General features: G+C 39.6%; 1 protein-coding gene across 1 annotated transcript in view; it reads right to left on the bottom strand.

The window, feature by feature from the left end:
* Window positions 1–16501: 16501 nt before the first annotated feature.
* The window catches only part of LOC126297796 (synaptojanin-1), a 131564-nt gene continuing 123508 nt past the window's right edge, over window positions 16502–24557 (bottom strand). The window contains exons 19-21 of the mRNA XM_049989003.1: window positions 23928–24090; window positions 23578–23753; window positions 16502–18057 (exon numbers count right to left, since the gene is read on the bottom strand). Coding sequence (XP_049844960.1) covers window positions 17689–18057; window positions 23578–23753; window positions 23928–24090 — 708 coding nt within the window. The 3' untranslated portion in view covers window positions 16502–17688. The remainder of the gene's footprint in view (window positions 18058–23577; window positions 23754–23927; window positions 24091–24557) is intronic.

A 24557-nucleotide genomic window follows, 5' to 3' on the forward strand; every position in this document is an offset into this window, starting at 1 on the left:
TTAGACAAGCCCTCCACCTACTTGAACTTGTCCTCTATATGCTCCACAAAAAACTGGGGCTTTGTTGACATAAAGGATTCACCATCGACTCGGGTACAGACTAGATACCGAGGTGAATAATCGGCACTGCCTTCTTTAATCAGACATTCCTCCCATTGAGTGGCCAGGGAGGGAAATGATCTCAGATCAAATTTCTGCACGTCGAGGTTAGACCTCGATCGCTTAGAAACTGCTGGTGGAGGCCCACCAGCGAAAGATGATGTACCACACTTCATTGCGGGTCGTCCGCCCTGATGCCACCCACTCTGACCAGGGGCTCTCCCCACGGGCGCCACTCAGCCACAGCAAAGACCACCTGGCAGAATGGCCCTTCCCGGGAGTCCCGATGCCCAGAGGGATAGGCATCTATTCCTCGGCATACGTGAGGAGGTAGCAGCTCAGGAATCAACAGTGCGATCCCTGTGTAGTCAGGGGGCTACCACCAAGAGGGTACATGACGACCCCACCACAACAGACTGGCTACCGCGCTGGTTGTCGGGTGTCGAACATCCACTAATAAAGAGAGCAAAGATGGAAGTGCAAATGGAGGGTATGTAGGCTACCCGGAACACACTGCAGCCAATGTGTCCGGAAGCTCAGTTTAAGTCCAACTCCATGACAAAAACAAATATGCCAGATCTTAGGGCAAGATGGATATAGAATGCACCACGTAAAGCGTCCTTCCCCAAATGGTACACACTAACCGAAAAATTTGGAAATAGAGTGGTCAAACCCGTCAGGGGTTCTTCTTCCGTGTGTTTTTGCTTTTAGGAAGCTTTAATTGTCGAGTGGTATTAATAGTGTTCCATAGATTTCGTGTTTGTTTTGAATACAGTCAGAGAGAATCCCTTTAGTCAGCCATAGTGCTAGTGCCAGTAGTGCTAGTGTTTGTTTTGAATACAGTCCAGAGACAGGTAGTGCTATTTTCATAGTTTTCTACAAGAACTGGTTAGCAATCACAGTTTAGTCATTAATCAGCCGCCTTTAGTGAATTAGCAGTCTAGTTAAAAGTTGATTCCTTAGGATAGATAGGATGTGTGAGTGCTGTGTACGGATGCAGGAGGAGCTGGCCACTCTTCACGAACAGCTGAGCGTGTTGATGGCCGCGGTCAGCCGTCTTCAGGCTGCTGCCTCGGAGTGTAGCGGCAGTGGGGAGTCTGGTGTGTCGCATGGTACACCCAAGGTGTTACATGCTTCACCCACTGTCCCTGCTGTCGAGACATCTTCGCGGGTACCTGGCGCAGTTGGGCCACCCTCTTCCCAAGGGGAGTGGCGGGTTCAGCGGCGTTCGCGGCGCACGAGGCGGTGGGTACATGTGGAGGCTGGCCGTGTGGCATCGCCCGCTCTGCCTGTGAGTGGACATGTGGCTGCTCCTTCAGCAAGGTCCGAGCAGGCACACGGGGGAGGGGTTTATTTGTTATTGGGAGCTCCAATGTTAGGCGGGTGATGGAGCCCCTTAGGGAAATAGCGGAAAGGTCGGGGAAGAAGGCCAGTGTTCACTCTGTCTGCTTGCCGGGGGGTCTCATCCGAGATGTGGAGGAGGCCCTACCGGCGGCGATAGAAGGCACTAGGTGCACCCGACTGCAAATTGTTGCTCATGTCGGCACCAATGACTCCTGCCGTCTGGGTTCAGAGGTCATCCTCAGTTCGTACAGGGGGTTGGCGGAATTGGTGAAGGCGGAAAGCCTCTCTCACGGGGTGGAATCAGAGCTAACTATTTGTAGTCTCGTTCCCAGAACCGTTCGCGGTCCTCTGGTTTGGAGCCGAGTGGAAGGCTTAAACCAGAGGCTCAGACAATTCTGCGGAGAGCTGGGGTGCAAATTTCTCGACCTCCGCTATCGGGTGGAGAAATGTAAGGTCCCCCTGAATAGGTCAGGCGTGCGCTACACGCCGGAAGCGGCTACAGGGGTAGCGGAGTACGTGTGGAGTGTACATGGGGGTTTTTTAGGTTATAGAATTCCCTCCCTAGGCCCGACAAGATGCTTCCTGAGACGCGGCAAGGTAGGAGTATGCAAAATGCAACAGGGAATAACAATATTAATGTGCTAATAGTAAACTGCAGGAGCGTCTATAGAAAGGTCCCAGAACTGCTCTCATTAATAAACGGTAACAACGCCCATATAGTACTAAGGACAGAAAGTTGGCTGAAAGCAGACGTAAACAGTAATGAAATCCTAAACTCAGATTGGAATGTATACCGCAGAGACAGGCTGGACAGTGAAGGGGGAGGCGTGTTTATAGCGATAAGAAGTGCAATAATATCGAAGGAAATTCACGGAGATCCGAATTGTGAAATGATTTGGGTGAAGGTCACGGTTAAAGCAGGATCAGACATGCTAATTGGATGTCTCTATAGGCCCCCGGGCTCAGCAGCTGTTGTGGCTGAGCACCTGAAAAATAATTTGGAAAATATTTCAATTACATTTCCCCACCATGTTATAGTTCTGGGTGGAGATTTTAATTTGCCGGATATAGACTGGGAGACTAAAACATTCATAACGGGTGGCAGGGAAAAAGAATCCAGTGAAATTTTTTTAAGTGCTTTATCTGAAAACTACCTTGAGCAGTTAAACAGAGAACCGACTCGTGGCGATAACATATTAGACCTTCTGGTGACAAACAGACCCGAACTATTTGAATCAGTTAATGCAGAACAGGGAATCAGCGATCATAAAGCGGTTACTGCATCGATGATTTTAGCCGTAAATAGAAATATTAAAAAAGGTAGGAAGATTTTTCTGTTTAGCAAAAGTGACAAAAATCAGATTTCAGAGTACTTAATGGCTCAACACAAAAGTTTTGTCTCAAGTACAGATAGTGTTGAGGATCAGTGGATAAAGTTCAAAACCATCGTAAAATATGAGTTAGATGAGTATGTGCCAAGCAAGATCGTAAGAGATGGAAAAGAGCCACTGTGGTACAACAACCGAGTTAGAAAACTACTGCGGAAGCAAAGGGAACTTCACAGCAAACATAAACATAGCCAAAGCCTTGCAGACAAACAAAAATTATGAGAGGCGAAATGTAGTGTGAGGAGGGCTATGCGAGAGGCTTTCAATGAATTCGAAAGTAAAGTTCTATGCACTGACTTGGCAGAAAATCCTAAGAAATTTTGGTCCTATGTCAAAGCGGTAGGTGGATCAAAACAAAATGTCCATTCACTCTGTGACCAAAATGGTACTGAAACAGAGGATGACAGACTAAAGGCCGAAATACTAAATGTCTTCTTCCAAAGCTGTTTCACAGAGGAAGACTGCACTGTGCTTCCTTCTCTAGATTGTCGCACAGTTGACAAAATGGTAGATATTGAAATAGACGACAGAGGGATAGAGAAACAATTAAAATCGCTCAAAAGAGGAAAGGCCGCTGGACCTGATGGGATACCAGTTTGATTTTACACAGAGTACGCGAAGGAACGTGCCCCCCTTCTTGCAGCGGTGTACCGTAGGTCTCTAGAAGAGCGAAGCGTTTCAAAGGATTGGAAAAGGGCACAGGTCATCCCCGTTTTCGAGAAGGGATGTTGAACAGATGTGCAGAACTATAGACCTATATCTCTAACGTCGATCAGTTGTAGAATTTTGTAACACGTATTATGTTCGAGGATAATGACTTTTCTGGAGGCTAGAAATCTACTCTGTAGGAATCAGCATGAGTTTCGAAAAAGACGGTCATGTGAAACCCAGCTCACGCTAGTCGTCCACGAGACTCAGAGGGCCACAGACACGGGTTCACAGGCACTTCCCGTGTTTCTTGACTTCCGCAAGGAGTTTGACACAGTTCCCCACAGTCGTTTAATGAACAAAGTAAGAGCATACGGACTATCAGACCAATTGTGTGATTGGATTGAGGAGTTCCTAGATAACAGAATGTAGCATGTCATTCTCAATGGAGAGAAGTCTTCCGAAGTAAGAGTGATTTCAGGTGTGCCGCAGGGGAGTGTCATAGGACCGTTACTATTCACAATATACATAAATGACCTGGTGGATGACATCGGAAGTTCACTGAGGCTTTTTGCGGATGATCCTGTGGTGTATCGAGAGGATGCAACAATGGAAAATTGTACTGAAATGCAGGAGGATCTGCAGCGAATTGGCGCATGGCACAGGGAATGGCAATTTAATCTCAATGTAGACAAGTGTAATGTGATGCGAATACATAGAAAGATAGGTCCCTTATCATTTAGCTACAAAATAGCAGGTCAGCAACTGGAAGCAGTTAATTCCAGAAATTATCTGGGAATACGCATTAGGAGTGATTTAAAATGGAATGATCATATAAAGTTGATCGTCGGTAAAGCAGATGCCAGACTGAGATTCATTGGAAGAATCCTAAGGAAATGCAATCCGACAACAAAGGAAGTAGGTTACAGTACGTTTGTTCGCCCAATGCTTGAATACTGCTCAGCAGTGTGGGATCCGCACCAGGTAGGGTTGATAGAAGAGATAGAGAAGATCCAACGGAGAGCAGCGCGCTTCATTACAGGATCATTTAGTAATTGTGAAAGTGTTACGGAGATGATAGATAAACTCCAGTGGAAGACTCTGCAGGAGAGACGCTCAGTAGCTCGGTACGGGCTTTTGTTAAAGTTTCGAGAACATACCTTCACCAAAGAGTCAAGCAGTATATTGCTCCCTCGTACGTATATCTCGTGAAGAGACCATGAGGATAAAATCAGAGAGATTAGAGCCCACACAGAAGCATACCGACAATCCTTCTTTCCACGTACAATACGAGACTGGAATAGAAGGGAGGACCGATAGAGGTACTCAGGGTACCCTCCGCCACACACTGTCAGGTGGTTTGCAGAGTACGGATGTAGATGTAGATGTAGATGTAGGGGACCATCACATTAAAGGCCGAAACAATTGAGACTCCTTTTAGTCGCCTCTTATAACAGGCAGGAATACCGCGGGCCTAATCTTACCCCCGAACCCGCTGGGGAGCCGTGTGATGCGCCAGAGCCATATGCCAGATGTGATGATCTTCCGTCTCAGTAGTGCCATATGGCCATCCAAAGCCCAGTCTTCCTGCAACAATACAGTCTTGTGACCACTGCTTCCAGCAATCATTTACAGTGACTACATTCCTGCCAAGTCTTTCTGCAATATCACAGAAGGAACATTCAGGTTCTCATAGCCCTATTACATGACTTCATTCAAACACAGTGAGGTGCTGATGATGGAATTTTTGTCACCTTAAAGGTGTTCTTGACAAACATCAACTCACCATGTCCAATCTCAAAGGTGACTAACGCTCAAGACTGTTACAATGTGTATTTAAAGAAAAAATGATTTGCATCTTCATAGTGGTGCTACTAGTGCCAATCTTATGTGAGAGGCATGAAATCTGAATAGACATCATCTTTCGGATGTAGAAACATGCCTACCAGCTTTTGTTTATGTCATACAATTCCTCCTTGGTGTTACAATTTTTCCCATCAGTGTAGTGCCTCATGCCAAAAAATTTGAACATCCCAATCAACAGAGAGAGAGAGAGAGAGAGAGAGAGAGAGAGAGAGAGAGAACTATATAGCAGCACATAGACTTTTTAAACATCTCTAAACTCCAAAAACACATGAAAGTATTACCTCACACCCAACAATGAATGCAATAAATCCATTGTCATGTGTACTGTTTTGATAACTATCCAATACCTGAATTAACTTGCAAGATATATCAACCCCCATGCAAAACAGTTGAAGACTTGAATATTATCAGAAACACATGCCCTGGTAATAGGGACACTATTGTTCATTTTCTCCCCCCCCCCCCCCCCCCCCCCACATACCATTTGACTTCGTGTACCATAGTCTTTTACTCTGGTAACAAATGACTGTGTACTATAGTTGTTTACGATGGTAATACAGCACTTTGATACCGCAAACAGTAACATTCATAATCCCTTCATCATGACAAACTAGTCTGCAGTAAACAATTTATTTAACAGGCTCAGAAACCCTGAGAACTGTTTCAATACTGTTATACAACTACCATACAGATATGGTATTTTACAATGGCTTGTGGCTTTTTATAGGTAAATTACTTCACTCAGCACCAATTATGAAGGCAGCTCCTGTAGTGGATTATCCACAAGCCTCTCGCTTTAGTCTAAAATAAAAAAAAAAATATTTGAAAATGAATCTACCTTCAGAAACCTCTAAACATATTAAATCAAACTTAGAAGAGATAGAACATGCTTCAAACAGAAATAGTTGACAGAAAAATAATTAGAATACCATCTGTGATACAAATGTAGTGATATCACAGTTTAAAATCCATGACTGATTGTAATATCTCACTAGGAGTTTCGTAGTTCACGGTCAAGTTCAAATATCTTTAACACGTGAATGAACTATAAGTATATATTTAACTTCAATTAGTTTCTTATGGTTTAAAAACACAGTACAAATGAGATCTGTTAATTAAATATAAAGATTCATCCCAGAAAGTATTGACATCAAAATTTAAAATTTCATATCAATGTTAATAATTAGAATTTTCAGTTACATTAATTGTTAATTATTGTGATTCAGTTGAAAAAAACTGTTCCCAGTAAAGTAGGTCTTTCTGAGAAATATACAGTGGTTTCAAAAAGTTTTATCCAATTTCCCAAGTCTGAATCTTCTAACAAGGGAACCTACCCATCGCACCCCCCTCAGATTTAGTGATAAGTTGGCATAGTGGATAGGCTTTGAAAAACTGAACACAGATCAATCGAGAAAACAGGAGGAAGTTGTGTGGAACTATGAAAAAAATAAGCAAAATATACAAACTACGTAGTCCATGTGCAAGATAGGCAACATCAAGGATCATGTGAGCTCAGGAGCACTGTGGTCCTGTGGTTACCCTGAGCAGCTGCGGAACGAGAGGTCCTTGGTTCAAGACTTCCCTTGAGTGAAAAGTTTACTTTCTTTATTTTTGCAAAGTTATGAACTGTTCGTTGGTTCATTGATGTCTCTGTGCACTGTAATAAGTTTGGTGTCTGTGTTTTGCGACTGCACTGCAAAGCCATGCGATTAGTAGATGAAAGGATGTGCCTCTCCAATGGAAACTGAAAACATTTGATCACAAGGTCATAGGTCAACCGATTCCTCTCTCTCTTCCATGCACTGTAGTCGACAGACGTAGTTTGTTTCGATGTTTCTTTAGGTGTAGCGTCCCCATACTATGGGGCAGTTACCTCGCATTGGACAGATAATAATTGTCTGAAAATAAAAAATTAAACTTTTCACATGAGGGAAGGCTTGAACCAAGGACCTCTCATTCCGCAGCTGCTCACTCTAACCATGGGACCACGGTGCTCCTGATCTCACACAATCCTTCATTTTACCTATCTTGAGGATGGACTACTCAGTTTGTACATTTTGCTTATTTTTGTAATAGTTCCACACAACTTCTTCCTGTTTTCTCGATTGATTTGTGTTCAGTTTTTCGAGGCCTATCCACTGTGCCTACTCATAACTAAATCTGAGGGAGGTGCGATGGGGAAGTTCCCTTGAAAGGGACTGATGATAGAAACTTACTGTTACATTTTAACTTGCACTTGAAAACTAAAAGTTTACCTTGGTACCAGTAGCAAGTTGCTGGTTCAGGTCATCTGGTGCAGCCCATTGTGCTCCAAGTCAAGGTGGCTATAAGACAGCAAAACAATGTGCTTTGTGTTCTCCATTTTAACATGTAGAATTCAGTTACAACTGTGCTGAGTGATTTTCATCAAGAGTGTGGTACTGCAACTCCTACAGCTCGAAGTATTTGACAATGCCACAAGTGGTTTCAAGACACTGGTTGTTTATGTGTGTGGGAGGGGGGGGGGGGGAGGGGGAGTACAGACCAGAGATTGACCCTGTGTGCTCGCTCAGTCCAGAAATAGAATGCATTCAACAGAGTTTTGCATGCAGTCCACACAAATCTACTCATCATATCAGCAGACACTTTGGCATGCCTCAGGTATGTGCTGAATTTTGTGCCAACATCTGTATTTGAAACCATACTGGATTTAATTTGTACAAGCCCTTCATGGTGGTGACAAACAACATTTCATAAGAGTTTTGTGAATTTATTCCAGGTGTGGGGCTAGGAGACAATAATTTCTTTTCACATTGAGTGTCCAGTGATTAGGCTTTGTTCCATTTAAGTGGAAAAGAAAACCACCACAACATAAAAGTATGGGGAACACAATAGGCATATACCATAGTGAACCAGGAGAGAGACTCTCTGAAGCTTCATGTGTTTTATGCTGTTTCCTTAGAAAAGATTTAGGCCCTATTCTTTTTACAGTTATAGGAATCGTGTACCTAGATATATCTGAGTTTTTTTCACAGCTGCAGGAACATGCTAAATTTTTTTTGTTTCAAGAGGATGGAGCACCACCGCAGTGACACCTGCATTTAAGAGCATTTCTAAATAGTGAGTTGTCTCAATAATGGATCACCCTTTTTTTTTTTGTTCAGGGTTTGTGAAAACTATGTGCCTCCCCTTCTTATGACATTAGGTGAACTGCGATGCCACATAACAAGCATGCTAACTCCAGACACACTTGCAAAATTATGGGATGAGTTTGACTATCATTTGGATCTTTGTAATTTGTCAGATGGAGGGCATATTAAATATCCATGAAAGGTAATGAAAATTTGAATGTTAACATAATTGTCAGAAGAACTCCTAAGGTTATATGGGCATGCAAGTAAAATATATTTTTCCTTGGCATTTACCAGCCAATGATGGTCTCCCTCTGCTTACTTTTGCAAAGCCCATATGTTCAGTACCCCTGTTGATGATTTCTCACCATTTCACTCAAGGCCTCCATCATCTACTGCTCTTCTTTCTCCAATTTTAATTTTGTTTCACCACTACTGTACTAACTGAAAATGCTTCATGGGTATTTAAACTGTTTGTTTCTTTAAGGTGTCAGAACACTAACTTTTAGAGGAGCCTCCCTGATGCGTGTCTTACTGATGAATGCTATGTTTCTGTACGTAAGAAGCATGTCAATGAGGTGTCTCCGTTTTAACTTACTGGAACAATGTCGTCTGCACAGGCATATACTGTGTACAGTATGTTGTTGTTGTGGTCTTCAGGCCAGAGACTGGTTTGATGCAGCTCTCCACGCTACTCTATCCTATGCAAGCCTCTTCATCTGTCAGTATCTACTGCAACCTACATCCTTCTGAATCTGCTTAGTGTATTCATCTCTTGGTCTCCCTCTATGATTTTTACCTTCAATGCTGCCCTCCAATACTAAATTGGTGATCCCTTGATGCCTCAGAATATGTCCTACCAACTGACCCCTTCTCCTAGTCAAGATGTGTCACAAATTTCTCTTCTCCCCAATTCTATTCAATACCTCCTCATTAGTTATGTGATCCACCCATCTAATCTTCTCCTCATTAGTTATGTTATCCACCCATCTAATCTTCATCATTCTTATGTAGCACCACATTTCGAAAGCTTATATTCTCTTCTTGTCCAAACTATTTATCATTCATTCAGTTCCATACGTGGCCACACCCCATACAAACACTTTCAGAAACGACTTCCTGACATTTAAATCTATACTCAATGTTAACAAATTTCTCTTCTTCAGAAACGTTTTCGTTGCCATTGTCAGTCTATATTTTATATCCTCCCTACTTCAACCATCATTAATTATTTTGCTCCCCAAATATAAAAACTCCTTTACTACTTTAAGTGTCTCATTTCCTACTCTGATTCCTGCATCATCACCCGACTTAATTCGACTACACTCCATTATCCTGGTTTTGCTTTTGTTGATGTTCATCTTATATCCTCCTTTCAAGACACTGTCCATTCCATTCAACTGCTGTTCCAGCTCCTTTGCTGCCTCTGAGAGAATTACAATGTCATCAGCAAACCTCAAAGTTTTTATTTCTTCTCCATGGATTTTAATTCCTACTCCGAATTTTTGTTTCCTTTACTGCTTGCTCAATACACAGATTGAATAACATCGGGGATAGGTTACAACCCTGTTTCACTCCCTTCCCAAACACTGCTTCCCTTTCATGCCCCTCGACTCTTATAACTGCCATCTGGTTTCTGTACAAATTGTAAATACCCTTCTGCTCCCTGTATTTTACCCCTGCCACTTTCAGAATTTAAAAGAGAGTATTCCAGTCAAAATTGTCAAAAGCTTTCTCTAAGTTTACAAATGATAGAAATGTGGGTTTGCCTTTCGTTAATCTATCTTCTAAGATATGTCATAGGGTCAGTATTGCCCCACGTGTTCCAACATTTCCATGGAATCCAAACTGATCTTCCCCGAGGTCGGCTTCTACCAGTTTTTCCATTTGTCTGTAAAGAATTCATGTTAGTATTTTGAAACAATGGCTTATTGAACTGATAGTTCGTTAATTTTCACATCTGTCAACACCTGCTTTCTTTGGGATTGGAATTATTATATTCTTCTTGAAGTCTGAGGGTATTTTGCCTGTCTCATACATCTTGCTCACCAGATGGTAGAGTTTTGTCAGGGCTGGCTCTCCCAAGGCTATCAAAACTCTTCACGCTGTATCGTATCTTGCATTTCATCTTCTTCCATTTCAACAATATTGTCCTCTAGTACATCGCCCTTATACAGACCATCTGTATACTCCTTCCACCTTTATGCTTTCCCTTCTTTGTTTAGAACTGGGTTCCCATCTGAGCTCTTGATATTCAAATTAGTGGTTGTCTTTTCTCCAAAGGTCTCTTTAATTTTCCTCTGCCATTTTCTCTTAGTGATATATGCCTCTACATCCTTACATTTGTCCTCTAGCCATCCTTGCTTAGCCATTTTGCACTTCCTGTCATTCTCATTTTTGAGACGTTTGTATTCCTTTTTGCCTGCTTCATTTACTGCATTTTTATATTTTCTCCTTTCATCAGTTAAATTCAATATATCTACTGTTATCCAAGGATTTCTGCTAGCCCCAATCTTTTTACCTATTTGATCCTTTGCTGCCTTCACTATTACATCTCTCAAAGCTACCCATTATTCTGCTACTGTATTTCTTGCCCTCATTCTTGTCAATCGTTCCCTAATGCTCTCTCTGAAACTCTCTACAACCTTCGGTTCTGTCAGTTTATCCAAGTTCCATCTCCTTAAATTCCCACCTTTTTGCAGTTTCTTCAGTTTTAATCTGCAGTTCATGACCAATAGATTGTGGTCAAAGTCCACATCTGCCCCTGGAAATGTCTTATCTGAAACCGTCCAGTATCTCCAGGCTTCTTCCATGTACATAACCTTCTTTTATGATTCTTGAACCAAGTGTTAGCTATGATTAAGTTATGCTCTGTGCAAATTTATACCAGGTGGCTTCCTCTTTCATTCCTTACTCCCATTCTATATTCACTTACTATGTTTCCTTCTCTTCCTTTTCCTACTATCGAATTCCAGCCACCCATGACTATTAAATTTTTGTTTCCCTTCACTATCTGAATAATTTATTTTATCTCATCATACATTTCATCAATCTCTTCATCATTTGCGGAGCTATTTGGCATGTAAACTTGCTCTACTGTGGTAGGCGTGGGCTTCGTATCCATCTTGGCCACAATAATGCATTGACTAAGCTGTTTGTAGCAGCTTACATGCATTCATTTTTTTTTTATTCATTGTTAAACCTACTCCTGCATTAGCCCAATTTGATTTTGTATTTATAGCCCTGTATTCACCGGACCAGAAGTCTTGTTCCTCCTGCTACCGAACTTCACTAATTCATACTAAATCTAACTTTAACCTACCCATTTCCCTTTTTAAATTTTCTAACCTACATGCCCAATTAAGGGATCTGACATTCCGCACTCTGATGCGTAGAACACCAGTTTTCTTTCTTCTCATAATGACATTGTCCTGAGTAGTCCTCACCCGGAGATCCGAATGGGGATTTAGCCATACAGTAAAGCTGCATGCCCTCGGGAAAAATTATGGCTGTAGTTTCCCCTTGCTTTCAGCCGTTCGCAGTACCAGCACAGCAAGGCTGTTTTGGTTAGTGTTACAAGGCCAGATCAGTCGATCATCCAAACTGTTGCCCCTGTAACTACTGAAAAGGCTGCTGCTCCTCTTCAGGAACAACATGTTTGTCTGGCCTCTCAACAGATAACCATCCATTGTGGTTGCACCGACGGCACGGGTATCTGTATCGCTGAAGCACGCAAGCCTCCCCACCAACGGCAAGGTCCATGGTTCAATGGGGGGAGGGGGAGGGGAGAGGAGGAGGCAGGGGGATGATAAAAGTTTGCCAAGGTTTTGTTGCACTATTGCACTAACACACTGGCTAACTAGATGATGTAGTGAAAGTTTCTGAATTGGACACAAAATGTTCTCTCTTAGACATAAGGAGTTCGCTAGTCACAGACTTCATTAATCACTATTCCACAATTGTAAGAGTATCAATAAAATGTTTTAGCTCTAAATCATTGTGATGGAATATGGAATAATTGCAGAAAATTATGTAAGTATTTTGTAAATTGCCGCTTTTAATTTTAGGTTTTTTACTTTCATGTGTGAAGAAAAGTTTTTATGTATCTCGGCTAGTGTTTTGTAAATGTCATTGTATTTTATGAAAATTTTTATTTCATTAAAATTGGGAGCACAAAGGAAGGAAGGTTGGGTATTATCTATCCTTGTTGTCATTAGAAACTGAGGCCAAGTTGACACTTGAAAAGCCTAATCAAAATAATCTTCCTGGCATTCATCTTAAGCGCTTTATGGAACATCTAGAAAACCTAAATCTGAACTCCTGAGAGGAAATTTGAAATAAACACTCTGAATAAAGTTTCTTGACTACTGCATGATCTTGCACAGTTAATTATAATACGAAAACATTAGCTACATAGCATTATATGACATGATTATTATTGATGACTTCGTGTCTCCATACGCTCAAAAAAGAAAGGCTTTTCCCATGCAGTTCTGTGAAAATACATCAGGGTGTATATATGGACAAGAAAAACAATTTTTCCAGATTTTCTGGTTAAAAATACACTTTTCCTGGGTGACACTTTTTTCAGGGTGAAAATACACTATACCTTGGGTGAAAGTACATTTTTTTCCATTTTGAGTGAAGGATATTTGATGCATGGCAATATGTACACTGCTTTTTTTGTATTATGGAAGTATAAATATGAATTCCACTAAATGCACCACAGTAGCTTCTGAGGCATTGAAATCGAGACTGTGATGTGCTTTTGTTAGCCAATCATAGCTCTTGTAATGTGACCTCTCACCAGCCCATGACAGCAGACATTCAGAGCATAGGTCGTGATGTAGTTAACTAACAGCAACATCACTGGTGAGTAGTGCGAACACACAGATATCAGATGCAAAGTAGCCAGTGAAATAGAGAAGGAAAAGCAGCAAGTTGACCCATGGCACTTAATGTATAACCATCAAACACATCCAACTTGTCTCATATCAAGGAAGAGGTTATCCAATGGACAGTACTGCTAGAAGGCCAATCTGAGACCTGCGGCCTATCTTTATGGTTGGATTACCTGCAAAATACAAACCTGCACTCCAAAGAGGGAGTCACACAAAGGCATCAACTACAGTACAGAACACACAGATATCAGATGCAAAGTAGCCAGTGAAATAGAGAAGGAAAAGCAGCAAGTTGACCCATGGCACTTAATGTATAACCATCAAACACATCCAACTTGTCTCATATCAAGGAAGAGGTTATCCAATGGACAGTACTGCTAGAAGGCCAATCTGAGACCTGCGGCCTATCTTTATGGTTGGATTACCTGCAAAATACAAACCTGCACTCCAAAGAGGGAGTCACACAAAGGCATCAACTACAGTACAGCAAATGGACAGCACTGAACAGATTTCACTGCAGAACACCAAACATTTCATGGGTTACTTGGCTGAATAAATGTTCTTCGGAGCACGTCAACTTTTCTGTAGAAAAGCCAGTTGTGTGTGAAATTGCTCAAGAAGTAGCCTCACACTTTTTCTGAGGGATAATTATACTTTTTGCCATCATTGTATGATTTATAATCTAGGAAGGAACTAAAATACATACGGAAAACTAACCTCGAAGCGTGAGCTTTTTTATCGTGCATTACTGCATTACCCTTTAAGGTTTGTCAAACACAAATGAGTCAGTAAAATTTTTATAATGGCATAAAGACTGATCTTGTGGAACTAGAATGTTTCTAAATGGCTGGTCCACAAAGTGTTATATTTTGAATGAGATTCGAGTTCTCTATGCTTTAAGAAGTCCATCACACATTTCCACAGGCAACATAATTCACCTTGTGTAAAAAGAAATTTACTCTGGAACTGATGCGTCTCAAATCACCATTCACAGTATTTTCCCATGACCTGTCAGAAACGTAATCTTTGTTCTAAAGCCTTTGACACATTTTGCCACCAGCAGATGCTTGTGTGTGCTGTGTGATTTTTTTTCTGTAAATGGAGGATTTTCTTTGCAACTGAAGTTTTATTTTGGTGTTATTCTCTCATTTATATTTTATTGCTGCAGTGTTATTCTGCAATAGCATACTGAAGTAAATCCTCTGTTACAGTATCAGTTCTTACCAGTCAAAATTACAAAAAATTAACTGAAAACGAAAACAACGAAAAATTCCTAGTGTTGTAAAAAAGTGCCCTGGTTTTTCCCACATTTTTCCTGGATGAAAAAATTACCACGTTTTTCCAGATTTCCCAGTTGTCCCAGAGTGTATACACCAAAACCAAAAGTGAATAGTGTACTGCTAGTACATTGTTGGCAGAGAGAAAAATCAAAGTTGGCTGTACAAATAACTGTGCGAAAATTCTGTGAATGCATATGCTGCCACTGGATCACCAGGTGACCATCCCACTATCATGATAATCATTATTATACAACAATCGTATATGCAATTGAGGTCCTCTGTACTCATCTGCATAATACATTGCTCCCTATGAAATGCAGCACTACATATTGCATGTTCCTACTAAAATTTCAGTCTCAGTCCATTACAGTTGTACCAACACTGTTTCAGTATCAAATGCTATTTGGTCGAAAGGCTGTAACAACACACACTACATGCTAATGCAATTATTAAAGGGATATAATGAGAGAAATGTAAGACATGGGAGAATTACCAAAATACTGAAAAATTATACTGAAACAGGTATTAGCTCTACAACTTTGCTTCCGCTGTTTTGTGATACATGGCAGTAGTGGCAAGTGGTGGTGCAGGTGGTAGGTCAACAAAATGCCATCACAATATTAGACAATTTGTGTTTTCATCATGAAGTTATTAACAATCACAAACGTCAACTTATGAGTCCAGTTCTCGTCCTTTGTGGGAAGTTTTTATATTTTTGCTCTAACATGAAGAAATCTGTGGTTGAGGTTCAGAAGATAATGGGTAAGCCCTATGGTGAGGCACCTTTTAGTGAAAGGATGTGCAGAGAATGGCTTCAAGAATGGTGATTTGGATATCGAAGACTGGCATGGTGGTGGAAGAGAGGAGGTTTCTGAAGCTACTGACACTGACAGAAACAATCACAGGGATTGCTATCAGAAGCAACTGATGCATTTTAAACTAGCACTGAAATAATTGGAAATGTTGAAATGGGAAGTCCGAACCCACCCACTGTATTCTGCAGACATAATCTGTCTAACTACCACCTTTTTCGATCCATTGCACATGGCCCGGCTGACCAGCACTTCCAGTCATGTGTACAAGTGCAAAATTGGATCAATTCATGGATTTCCTCAAAAGATGCCCAATTCTTCCACCATGGAATACATATGCTGCACAAAATAAGGGAGAGAGTAGTCACCAGCGATGGCCAATACTTTCAATCATAAATTCCTTTTAAGTTTTTCACAATAAAGCCACAAAATTCATTAACAAAATGGTGGAAACAAGGTTGTATACCTAATTAAAAAACTATGAAACACTGTTTCACCACTGATACAAAGTTACAAATCTTTGCAGTACAGAAGGGGTTTTAACAAACATGCAGAAGGTGTCGACACATTTCGGAACTGTTGCTCAAACAGTACAGTCAACTCAATGGCACAAAATGTCACTGTAAAGATTTAACAAACTTAATAGATGTGCCCATGCTTTAGTAGTTTAAACAAGCACTTAGTGTAAACATTAAGAATTGTAAATATCTGTACACAATTCACTGCTCAGCCCTAATAACCTTCTCAATGTTTTCACTATGGATGCATGTAACTTACATATGAAGTTAGATGGCATAATTAGCTCAACATAGAAAATTACAAGCAAACAATCTGCAAGTAAGCTCTCACCTCAGTATTTCACAGTTCTGAATCAAATAACGTTACATACACATGGTGTACTTGCCAAAAATTATTATTGTGTACTGGGTCTAGAAGTCTTCATTTGATTACCATTTAGAAGATACTTACACATACGAGCTGTTCAGACACAACCAAAACATGTCACATTAGTGTGTTTACTTGGCATGGGGAATGTAATAACAAGTCACAAACTGACTAACAAAACAATATATTTTTACTAACAGTATTGTGTTTTCCAACACACAACTATTTCACATTCAGGTTTCATTACTAATACTGAAGCACAGTTACTAAAACATAATCATGTCGTCAAGCTCTCATCATTATTGCAATAAATATGAGTGGGAGGGACAGGAAACGTCAGGATATACAAACAAGAATAACAAGCTCAAAGCAACAGATCACATCTGTTCAAATGCTTTGAAATATGCCTAACATATAAAACCTCTATTTATAACATTTTAAGGATCACAGTTCACTGGCACAATCTGTGTAATTTAACTATCAAGTAAAGCAATAACTAGAAAAGAAACACAATGAGTATTTTCTTCATAAAAAAAACACATTACTGGGAGTAAATGAAGTAAAAAACGAAACAAACAATAAAGAAAAAAGGAACATTTTTATCTAAAAATAAGTGGAATGTTTGAACGGCAAAGGAGACCAACTTCAGTCTTATATTTCTGCAAAGAAATGGTGCCAACTTTTTAAGATCACTGAAATTTGCATATTGACATTGAGATATTGTCATTTATCCACCAAAAAACAATTTCCTTAAAATAGGAAAATGTCTTTTAAAAATGAAAAATACTGTGAATACTGTCTACGGTTTTCTGTCATGATAGTACAAATACATTATGAACTAGACTCTGATAAATTAATATTTCACTGTACAAACTACATCAACACATTACAATATATTGTTCGTGGAACATGAAATTACCAACAGTACATAACTATCAGATTTTCAGTAATAAATAGTTACTCAGTTACTACAAACAACTATTCATAAATATATTACGCACAGAGTATATACATTTTTGCTCGATTTCTAAGTATTTTTAAAAATTAACGCATCATTGTGTTCATAAACTTTCCGCACATAAATAGTAGGCTACTTATGATAATAAATTCTTCATATGCATTCAGCCTCACAATGGTTCTAGGAAACTGTGCTGCAGGCCATTTCTTTATAGCATAAAGTAATGTCTCAGCTCAGTGACACTTTTGTAACTCTAAAAGAAATACATCTGATAATTGGTACAATTTTTCTGCTAAACAGCATACACCAAAGCTCATGTGCAAACTGCACAATTCCAGGTACCATAAACACGAATAACTTCTCTTACAAGAAAGTAGTAGCAGTAGTAGTAGCTTTTTCATGAAATGGTTCGACGTGGGGTGACAGGTGGAGTGGAGTTGGCAGTTCCTACCCTTGCAGGAATTGGAGGAGGAACACCAGCTCTTGCTGGTACTGGTGGTGGTTGCGCTCTGTCAGGGATAGGTGGCGGTGGTAGCTGCCGCTGTGGCAGAGGTGGTGGCTCCATCTCTTGTGCATTACTACCTGATGAGTCTAATCGTGGTGGAGGTGGAGGGGGCCCACTTGGTCTTGCTGGGCAGTAGTCATCCTGAATCTCCTCATATATTGCATTGCTGTCTTCCTGTTGGTTGTAGACTGTCTCTGGAGGGGTGGTAGGAATTTTCTGTTGCACAGGTAAGGGTTTTGAAGGAACACTGATCACCCCTGCCTGTAAGAACAGTGTTTGAATCATCATGATACTCAAAATATAAATAATGCCAAATTACTTCTAACACATTGAGCCAGCATTTAGACAGTATGTAAAAAGCTAAAGGTACTTTTAGTCATAAAACAACCACTAAACAGGAAGTTTCTAGACTAATAGAGGCAATTAAGTTACAACTAAACACATTTCATAGGAAGGAAATGGATTACAGGCCATCAAAAAAGGTAATTTTTTTTCCAATAACAAACATACTCCTCATTTTGGCATATTCTATAGTCCAGTCCCTTGAAAGTCACACATGAAGGAAATTGAATAATTTTTTGATTTATTTGTATTTGGATAAAGTTTTACATCTGATAAATTAAAAGTGGTGGAAGAAAGGAGAGAAGCAAGTTTTGGCTCAAACACTGTGCTGACAGCAAAGTCATTAGAGATGAACATAATCTCCAACACGGCAATAATGAGGGAGGAAATCAATCATTCTCTTTTCAAAGCAAGCATGCCACCATTCACATAATCAATTTAGGGAAACAATGAAAAACATAAATCAAGATGTTAAGATGGGGTTTTGAGCATTGCTTCTTCTGAATAGAGTCCACAGCACCACCTCTATTGGTGAGAACACAATAGGTATTAATTCAGCACTACAATAAAGGGGATAAGTAATTAACTACAGCCTTGCTGAAAGAACTCTCACCACAGAATTTACTTGAAGTTATTTCAGGATGTCACATGAAAAATAAATCAGAACTGAGAGACAAAATTCAACCTCTTTCCTCCTGAATAAGCTAGTACCATTTTGACCATGCGCACAGTGCCTCCTTACTTGGGTCTGCCATTTTTGTTATCCTGTGGGGTGTTATGTAAATATGTTGTGATTCAGTCTCCTACAACACTAGTTTACAATACTTGATAGCCAACAAATACTGATTTAACTTATCTCAAACACTTCAAAATTGTGTACTGAGTAGTCATGACTGTTTTCCTGTGAGCATTGGTACAAAATTATATCTAACCATCTAGTTGACTCTACATAGACCAATGAAGAATGGAAACACTTTCTGTACAGTATTTGATTTACAAACAGATAATCATTTTTAGGAAACAATATATTACGTAGAATATCTAGACAAAAAAGTGTACAACTAGAAAGAAAGGAGGTGGTTGGTGTGTGTGTGTGTGTGTGTGTGTGTGTGTGTGTGTGTGTGAGAGAGAGAGAGAGAGAGAGAGAGAGAGAGAGAGAGAGAGAGAGAGACCAGGGGGATGGGGGGTGGGGGCGGGGAGAGGAGATCCACTGTTGGGAAGTATGCAAAGATTTGTCCATGTAGAAGAGGACATTAGATGGCACTTGCAGCTCCCTACCAAATGGTAATATTATTATTGAAATCTCATCAGCTTGATTTTTCCACAGTGGAACCTCTACTTTAATGTCAATTAGAATTCCACCATAGAAACACATATTTGAATCTAAAAAATTTACAAAAACTATAATTTCTACAGATATGAATCCTAAATGTGATGTAATGCGTCAGAAATGTCTGCAGGTACCCAATGGTGGCAAAGTTTTATAGAATCACTGTGCCCTTCTTTGGTTTCACCTGACAACAATTCCAGTAAGAGAACGTCACTGACATGTCCAGTGTGCTCCCCCTTATAACGAATGTTACAATGAAAAAGCCTTTTCACATGAGATGCAAGACAATGTGACTAAATAGTTGCTAGCCCCTTCTGATGCAATATAACACTGACAAACTTTTCATAGAGAGACAATCATATGGGTGAATGGTTGTATCATTCACGAGAAGCTAACTTGAACAGTAGTGAATGCAGTTTACATTTAATATTTGGAGGAGAAAAAAAATGATGGAGTCAAGAAGAAACATTCTTCTGAACTGTAAAAACTATGCCAATCCTCAGAACTTCTGTATTTGCTCATTCCCACTATACACTGTGTCCCATTTATATTGCTCACCCAAAATAACTTTTTTCTTATGCATTAAATGAAAAATTGTTTCCACCAATGCTTTTATCCTCATTGGGTAATTCTTGCTGAGGGTATGTGTTTTATGTATCACCACAGATGTAGGAGATATGGGGTAGAGGTTAAATTTTCTAAACGGAACCATGTACAATTTATTCAAGAACACACTCACCCTCTCCAAGAAATATTCAAAAATGTACCCCACTGAATCATTTTATCCATGAAACTAGTAGCTATGGAAATCATAAATAGCTCATAACTTGAAACTTCCTGGCAGATTAAAAGTGTGTGCCGACCGAGACTCGAACTCGGGGCCTTTACCTTTCACGGGCAAGTGCTCTACCATTTGAGCTACTCAAGCACGACTCACAACCCGTACTCAGAGCTTTAATTCCGCCAGTACCTCACTGCCTACCTTCCAAACTTCACAGAGGCTCTCCTGCGAATCATGCAGAACTAGCACTCCTGGAAGAAAGAATATTGCGGAGACATGGCTTCGCCACGCCTGGGGGATGTTTACAGAAATAACAACACGGGTTTTTGAAGAATATCAGGAAGCATGTTCCAGAATAAGTCAACAACACTGGATACTAAATACACTGCTTGTAATAAAATACAGCATAAAGGAGAAAAACTTAAAGTAAACAAACACACACACACACACACACACACACACACACACACACACACACACACAAAACAATTGATGTTCAAAAACTGAATGAACTAGTCATAGCACTTCATATATTAGATATTTGTGTCCTCCTTTGAGCACATGTTCAGCAAAGGTGGAGTCTGATTTACTTAATCTCCAGCTGCATTCATGTTCAGTCAGCCTTGTTGACATGGCCTGGCCCGTTTGACCAATGTACAGTTTATTGCAGTCAGTGCAGGTTATTTTGTAGATCCCACTGTTGCTTAGTTTATCTGTTTTGTCCTTGCTGGTAAATAGGAGATTAGCTGTAGTGCCTCTTACATAAAATGATGTTTTATAGTTTTGGAATTTCAGTCTTTTGCCTAGGCTAGTTTGTCTGATAGCTTACTTAGATATGGAATAGTGCAGCAGTTGGTGTTTGGTGCGGTTGTTATTGCAGAGGGGGCATAAATGTAGAGCAAGATTTTTCTTCTTTGTTTCTTGTGCACGATTTTGTCAACTAATTCAGGGTTACAGCCATTGTTATATGCAATATATTTAATGGTGCCTACTTCTGTTTGGAAATTTTGTTTTGGCACTGGTATGGATGTGAGGCGATGCACCATGGAATGGAAGGCTGCATGTTTGTGTGTTATTGGGTGTTGTGAACATGAGGGTATTACTGTGTATGTTGTTGCGGGTTTTCTGTAAAATTTGAAAGTATATGTATTTGTGGTGATCTCTATGTAAAGGTCTAAAAAGTTAATGGATTTTTCACCTAGCTCCATGGTGAATTGTATGTTTTTGTGTTGTGAATTTAGACGTTCTAGGAATGTGTTCAGTTGTCTGTTGGTACCTGTCCACATACACAGTACATCATCTACATCTCTGTATCACTATTTAAAATTATTACTGAAGGGGTTCATTTTCTAGGAACTGTTTTTGAAATTGTCCATGAATATTTCAGCTAAGAGGGGACTGAGAGGGGACCCCATTGCCAATCCTTCTAGCTGTTTATAAAGGGTAGCTTCAAATTGGAAATAATTTTGTTTCAGACATGTTTGGGTGGAAAAATTTATGTCTTCTACTAGTACTGGGTTGACACCTGCTTTGTATAATAGTTCTGTCAGAATACCAAGGCATTCTTGTGTAGGTATGTTTGTAAATAAGCTGCTTATGTCAAAGGATACTAGTTTTGCAATACTTAGTATTGGAAGGTCTTTAATTTTGTTGACAAGGTCCACCGAGTTCACAATTCCAAACTTAGATTTGAATTTTGTTTTGATACAGGAATGTAATTCATTGGAAATTTTATAGTTTGATGCAGTGTAGGTTGGAACAAGTGGTCTTAGAGGATGGTCTTTTTTGTGTAGTTTAAGGAGTCCACACAGTTTACGAGCTGTTGGATTCATGTTGATCAAATATTTAGCTTCATAATCATGTATTATACTTTTGCAGGACTTGGTTAAGTTTAATTTCATCATTAAAAGTTTTTGTGGGGGTCTTTGTTAAGAACACAGTAGGTATTGGGTGTGAGTAGTAGTTTCACTTTTTCAACATATTTACTTTTGTCCAGGAGGACCAAGGTATTACTTTTATCTGTACTTGTAATAATTGTTTTGTTTTGCGTGATTTTCTTCTTTAGGTTATTCAGTGTGCTGTGGTCACTAGATTGAGTTGTAGTAGTGTTACACTTGAGCCATTTTTGTATTTCACGCCTTGCTATGTGTTTGGCTGCAATGTCATTATTTATTCTGTATTCTATATCAACTTTTAATACATCAAACTGCTTAGTGGAAGGTTTAAGACGAGGAGCCTATTTGACACCTTTTACTAACACTTTGATTTCCTTTGTGGAAAGGACTGTTTTTGATAAATTTACCACTTGTTCAGAAAAGTTTTGTTCAGTTTTGTGTTTACGGTTGCACTTCGATGACATAGGTTGTTTATTTTAAGTTTCTGGTGTAAGAACACATCATGGATTATATTTTGCACTTGCTCCCTCATTTCATTATCAAAAACGTCGAACTCACACTGATGTAGATTGCTTGTAATTCTCATGTGTATCACTTTTAGAAACAATGGAAACAAAACTTTTCTGAATGAGTGGTAAACTGAAGGAACATTCTGTTAGAAATAATAGGAAATCGTCTTGTGAGCAATACAATATCTTCACTAAAATTTGCAATGCCTTATCTGGACTGAGGTCAAGTTAACTTCGGCAGTCTTTGCAGATACAATCCTGGTTCACAATGGATGGATTGTAAAAATAACAACTTCATTTACTTGTTGATCACTTTCATCATAATCCTCTCACTACCACAAGAATTATCCTTAATAATGAGGCCGAACTGCACAAAGAGTATTGGGAAGGGGTACCAGATTTAATTGTGCAACATGCATCCTACAGACATGAAGACTACAGTCATAGTAATTTTTCTTTTATTTATATATTCTTTCACAACAAACAGAATGACTAATTTCTTTGATTCAGTGTGTTCAGAATAATGTCACTTGCTAATACAGCTTAACACGCAGCGTGCTAGCTTGTGAAACAGGGAGATGACACATATGTATGCCTGACTGTGACTCGAACCTGGGACTTTCGCCTTTTCTGAGCAAGTGATCTACCGACTAAGTGATTCAAGCACAACTCATGAACTGTTCTCACAGGTTTACTTCCCAGTACCTCATCTACCTTCCAAACATCACAAAAGCTCTCCTGCATACTTTGCAGGACTAGCATCCTGGAAAAAAAGGTACTGCAGGTACGTGGCTTAGCCACAGCTTAAAACAGTACTTACAGCTAGTGAAATGAATGTGCCCCATATTATATTAGTCAAAGGAAACTTTAAAACTTTAATCTTAATTGATTATGGATTTGAGTAATAACTGTACAAAAACAAACCTTAGGAACTTGTTTTCTGTGTTGATATGGTGATGCTCCAGGTGACACACTCGGCAGAGGTGGTCGACCAGGAGGGGCTGGTCGGGGAGGTGCTTTTAGCGGCGCATCAGACTCTTCACCAGGACTTGGACTGTATGATCTGTCCACACTATACACATAATCTGCTTTGTCTGTACCTATAAGAAAATCTGTATTTCAGTTTCACAAATGTGTATTATTATGTATTTCAACTTAATATCACTTTTTACATTTGTACTAAAGTAAGTACACTTGGTTTACAGTTTTATATGTGAGGGTAAGTTGACATTATCTTCTTACTTTCAGATTATTCTTAATGGATTATCACTTACACTCTTGATCAGTTGTGGATGATACATCACTTGATAGCTCAGGTAAAGGTTCGATGTGATCGCATAAAGGTATTGTGTTATTGCTGCAGAGCTCTATTTCCTTCAGGGCCTGATCTTGCCAATTTGGAGTTTTTAAGGAAAGATTCAATGCATGACCACAAATCTGGAAGAAGAGAGAATTACCTTCCATTAAAAGAAGGCTTGCTATTAATGTGTAATACAAAAATTAAATGAAAAAAGAGCTGCCTGTAACAATGGACTTAATGATGAGAAATACATGTAATTTAGTTTTAATCATTCAAACAAATATGCACAGCGCGTATAAACGAAGCTGTACATTCCATGGTTATCACAATAATATTACTCATCAAATGCACATACAATGTGTTGCTTTTGAAGAAACTGTTTTTTGCCTGGAAATGGTGTGCATACAATATTTACATCAGTGACTTTCTTACAACAGGTACTACGAAATTTAAGACTCTGATAAAACAAGCACCACATGTACAACAGACTTGATGATAATTTCTAGAGGAAAGCTTCATACAAATGCAAGTGATACACAGATGGAAGCAAAAAATAGTTGAATGGAATTGAGAACAAATACATACAGAAGATGAAAATACAAGG

This window comes from Schistocerca gregaria, chromosome X (assembly GCF_023897955.1).
Source record: "Schistocerca gregaria isolate iqSchGreg1 chromosome X, iqSchGreg1.2, whole genome shotgun sequence".
Taxonomy (NCBI): domain Eukaryota; kingdom Metazoa; phylum Arthropoda; class Insecta; order Orthoptera; family Acrididae; genus Schistocerca; species Schistocerca gregaria.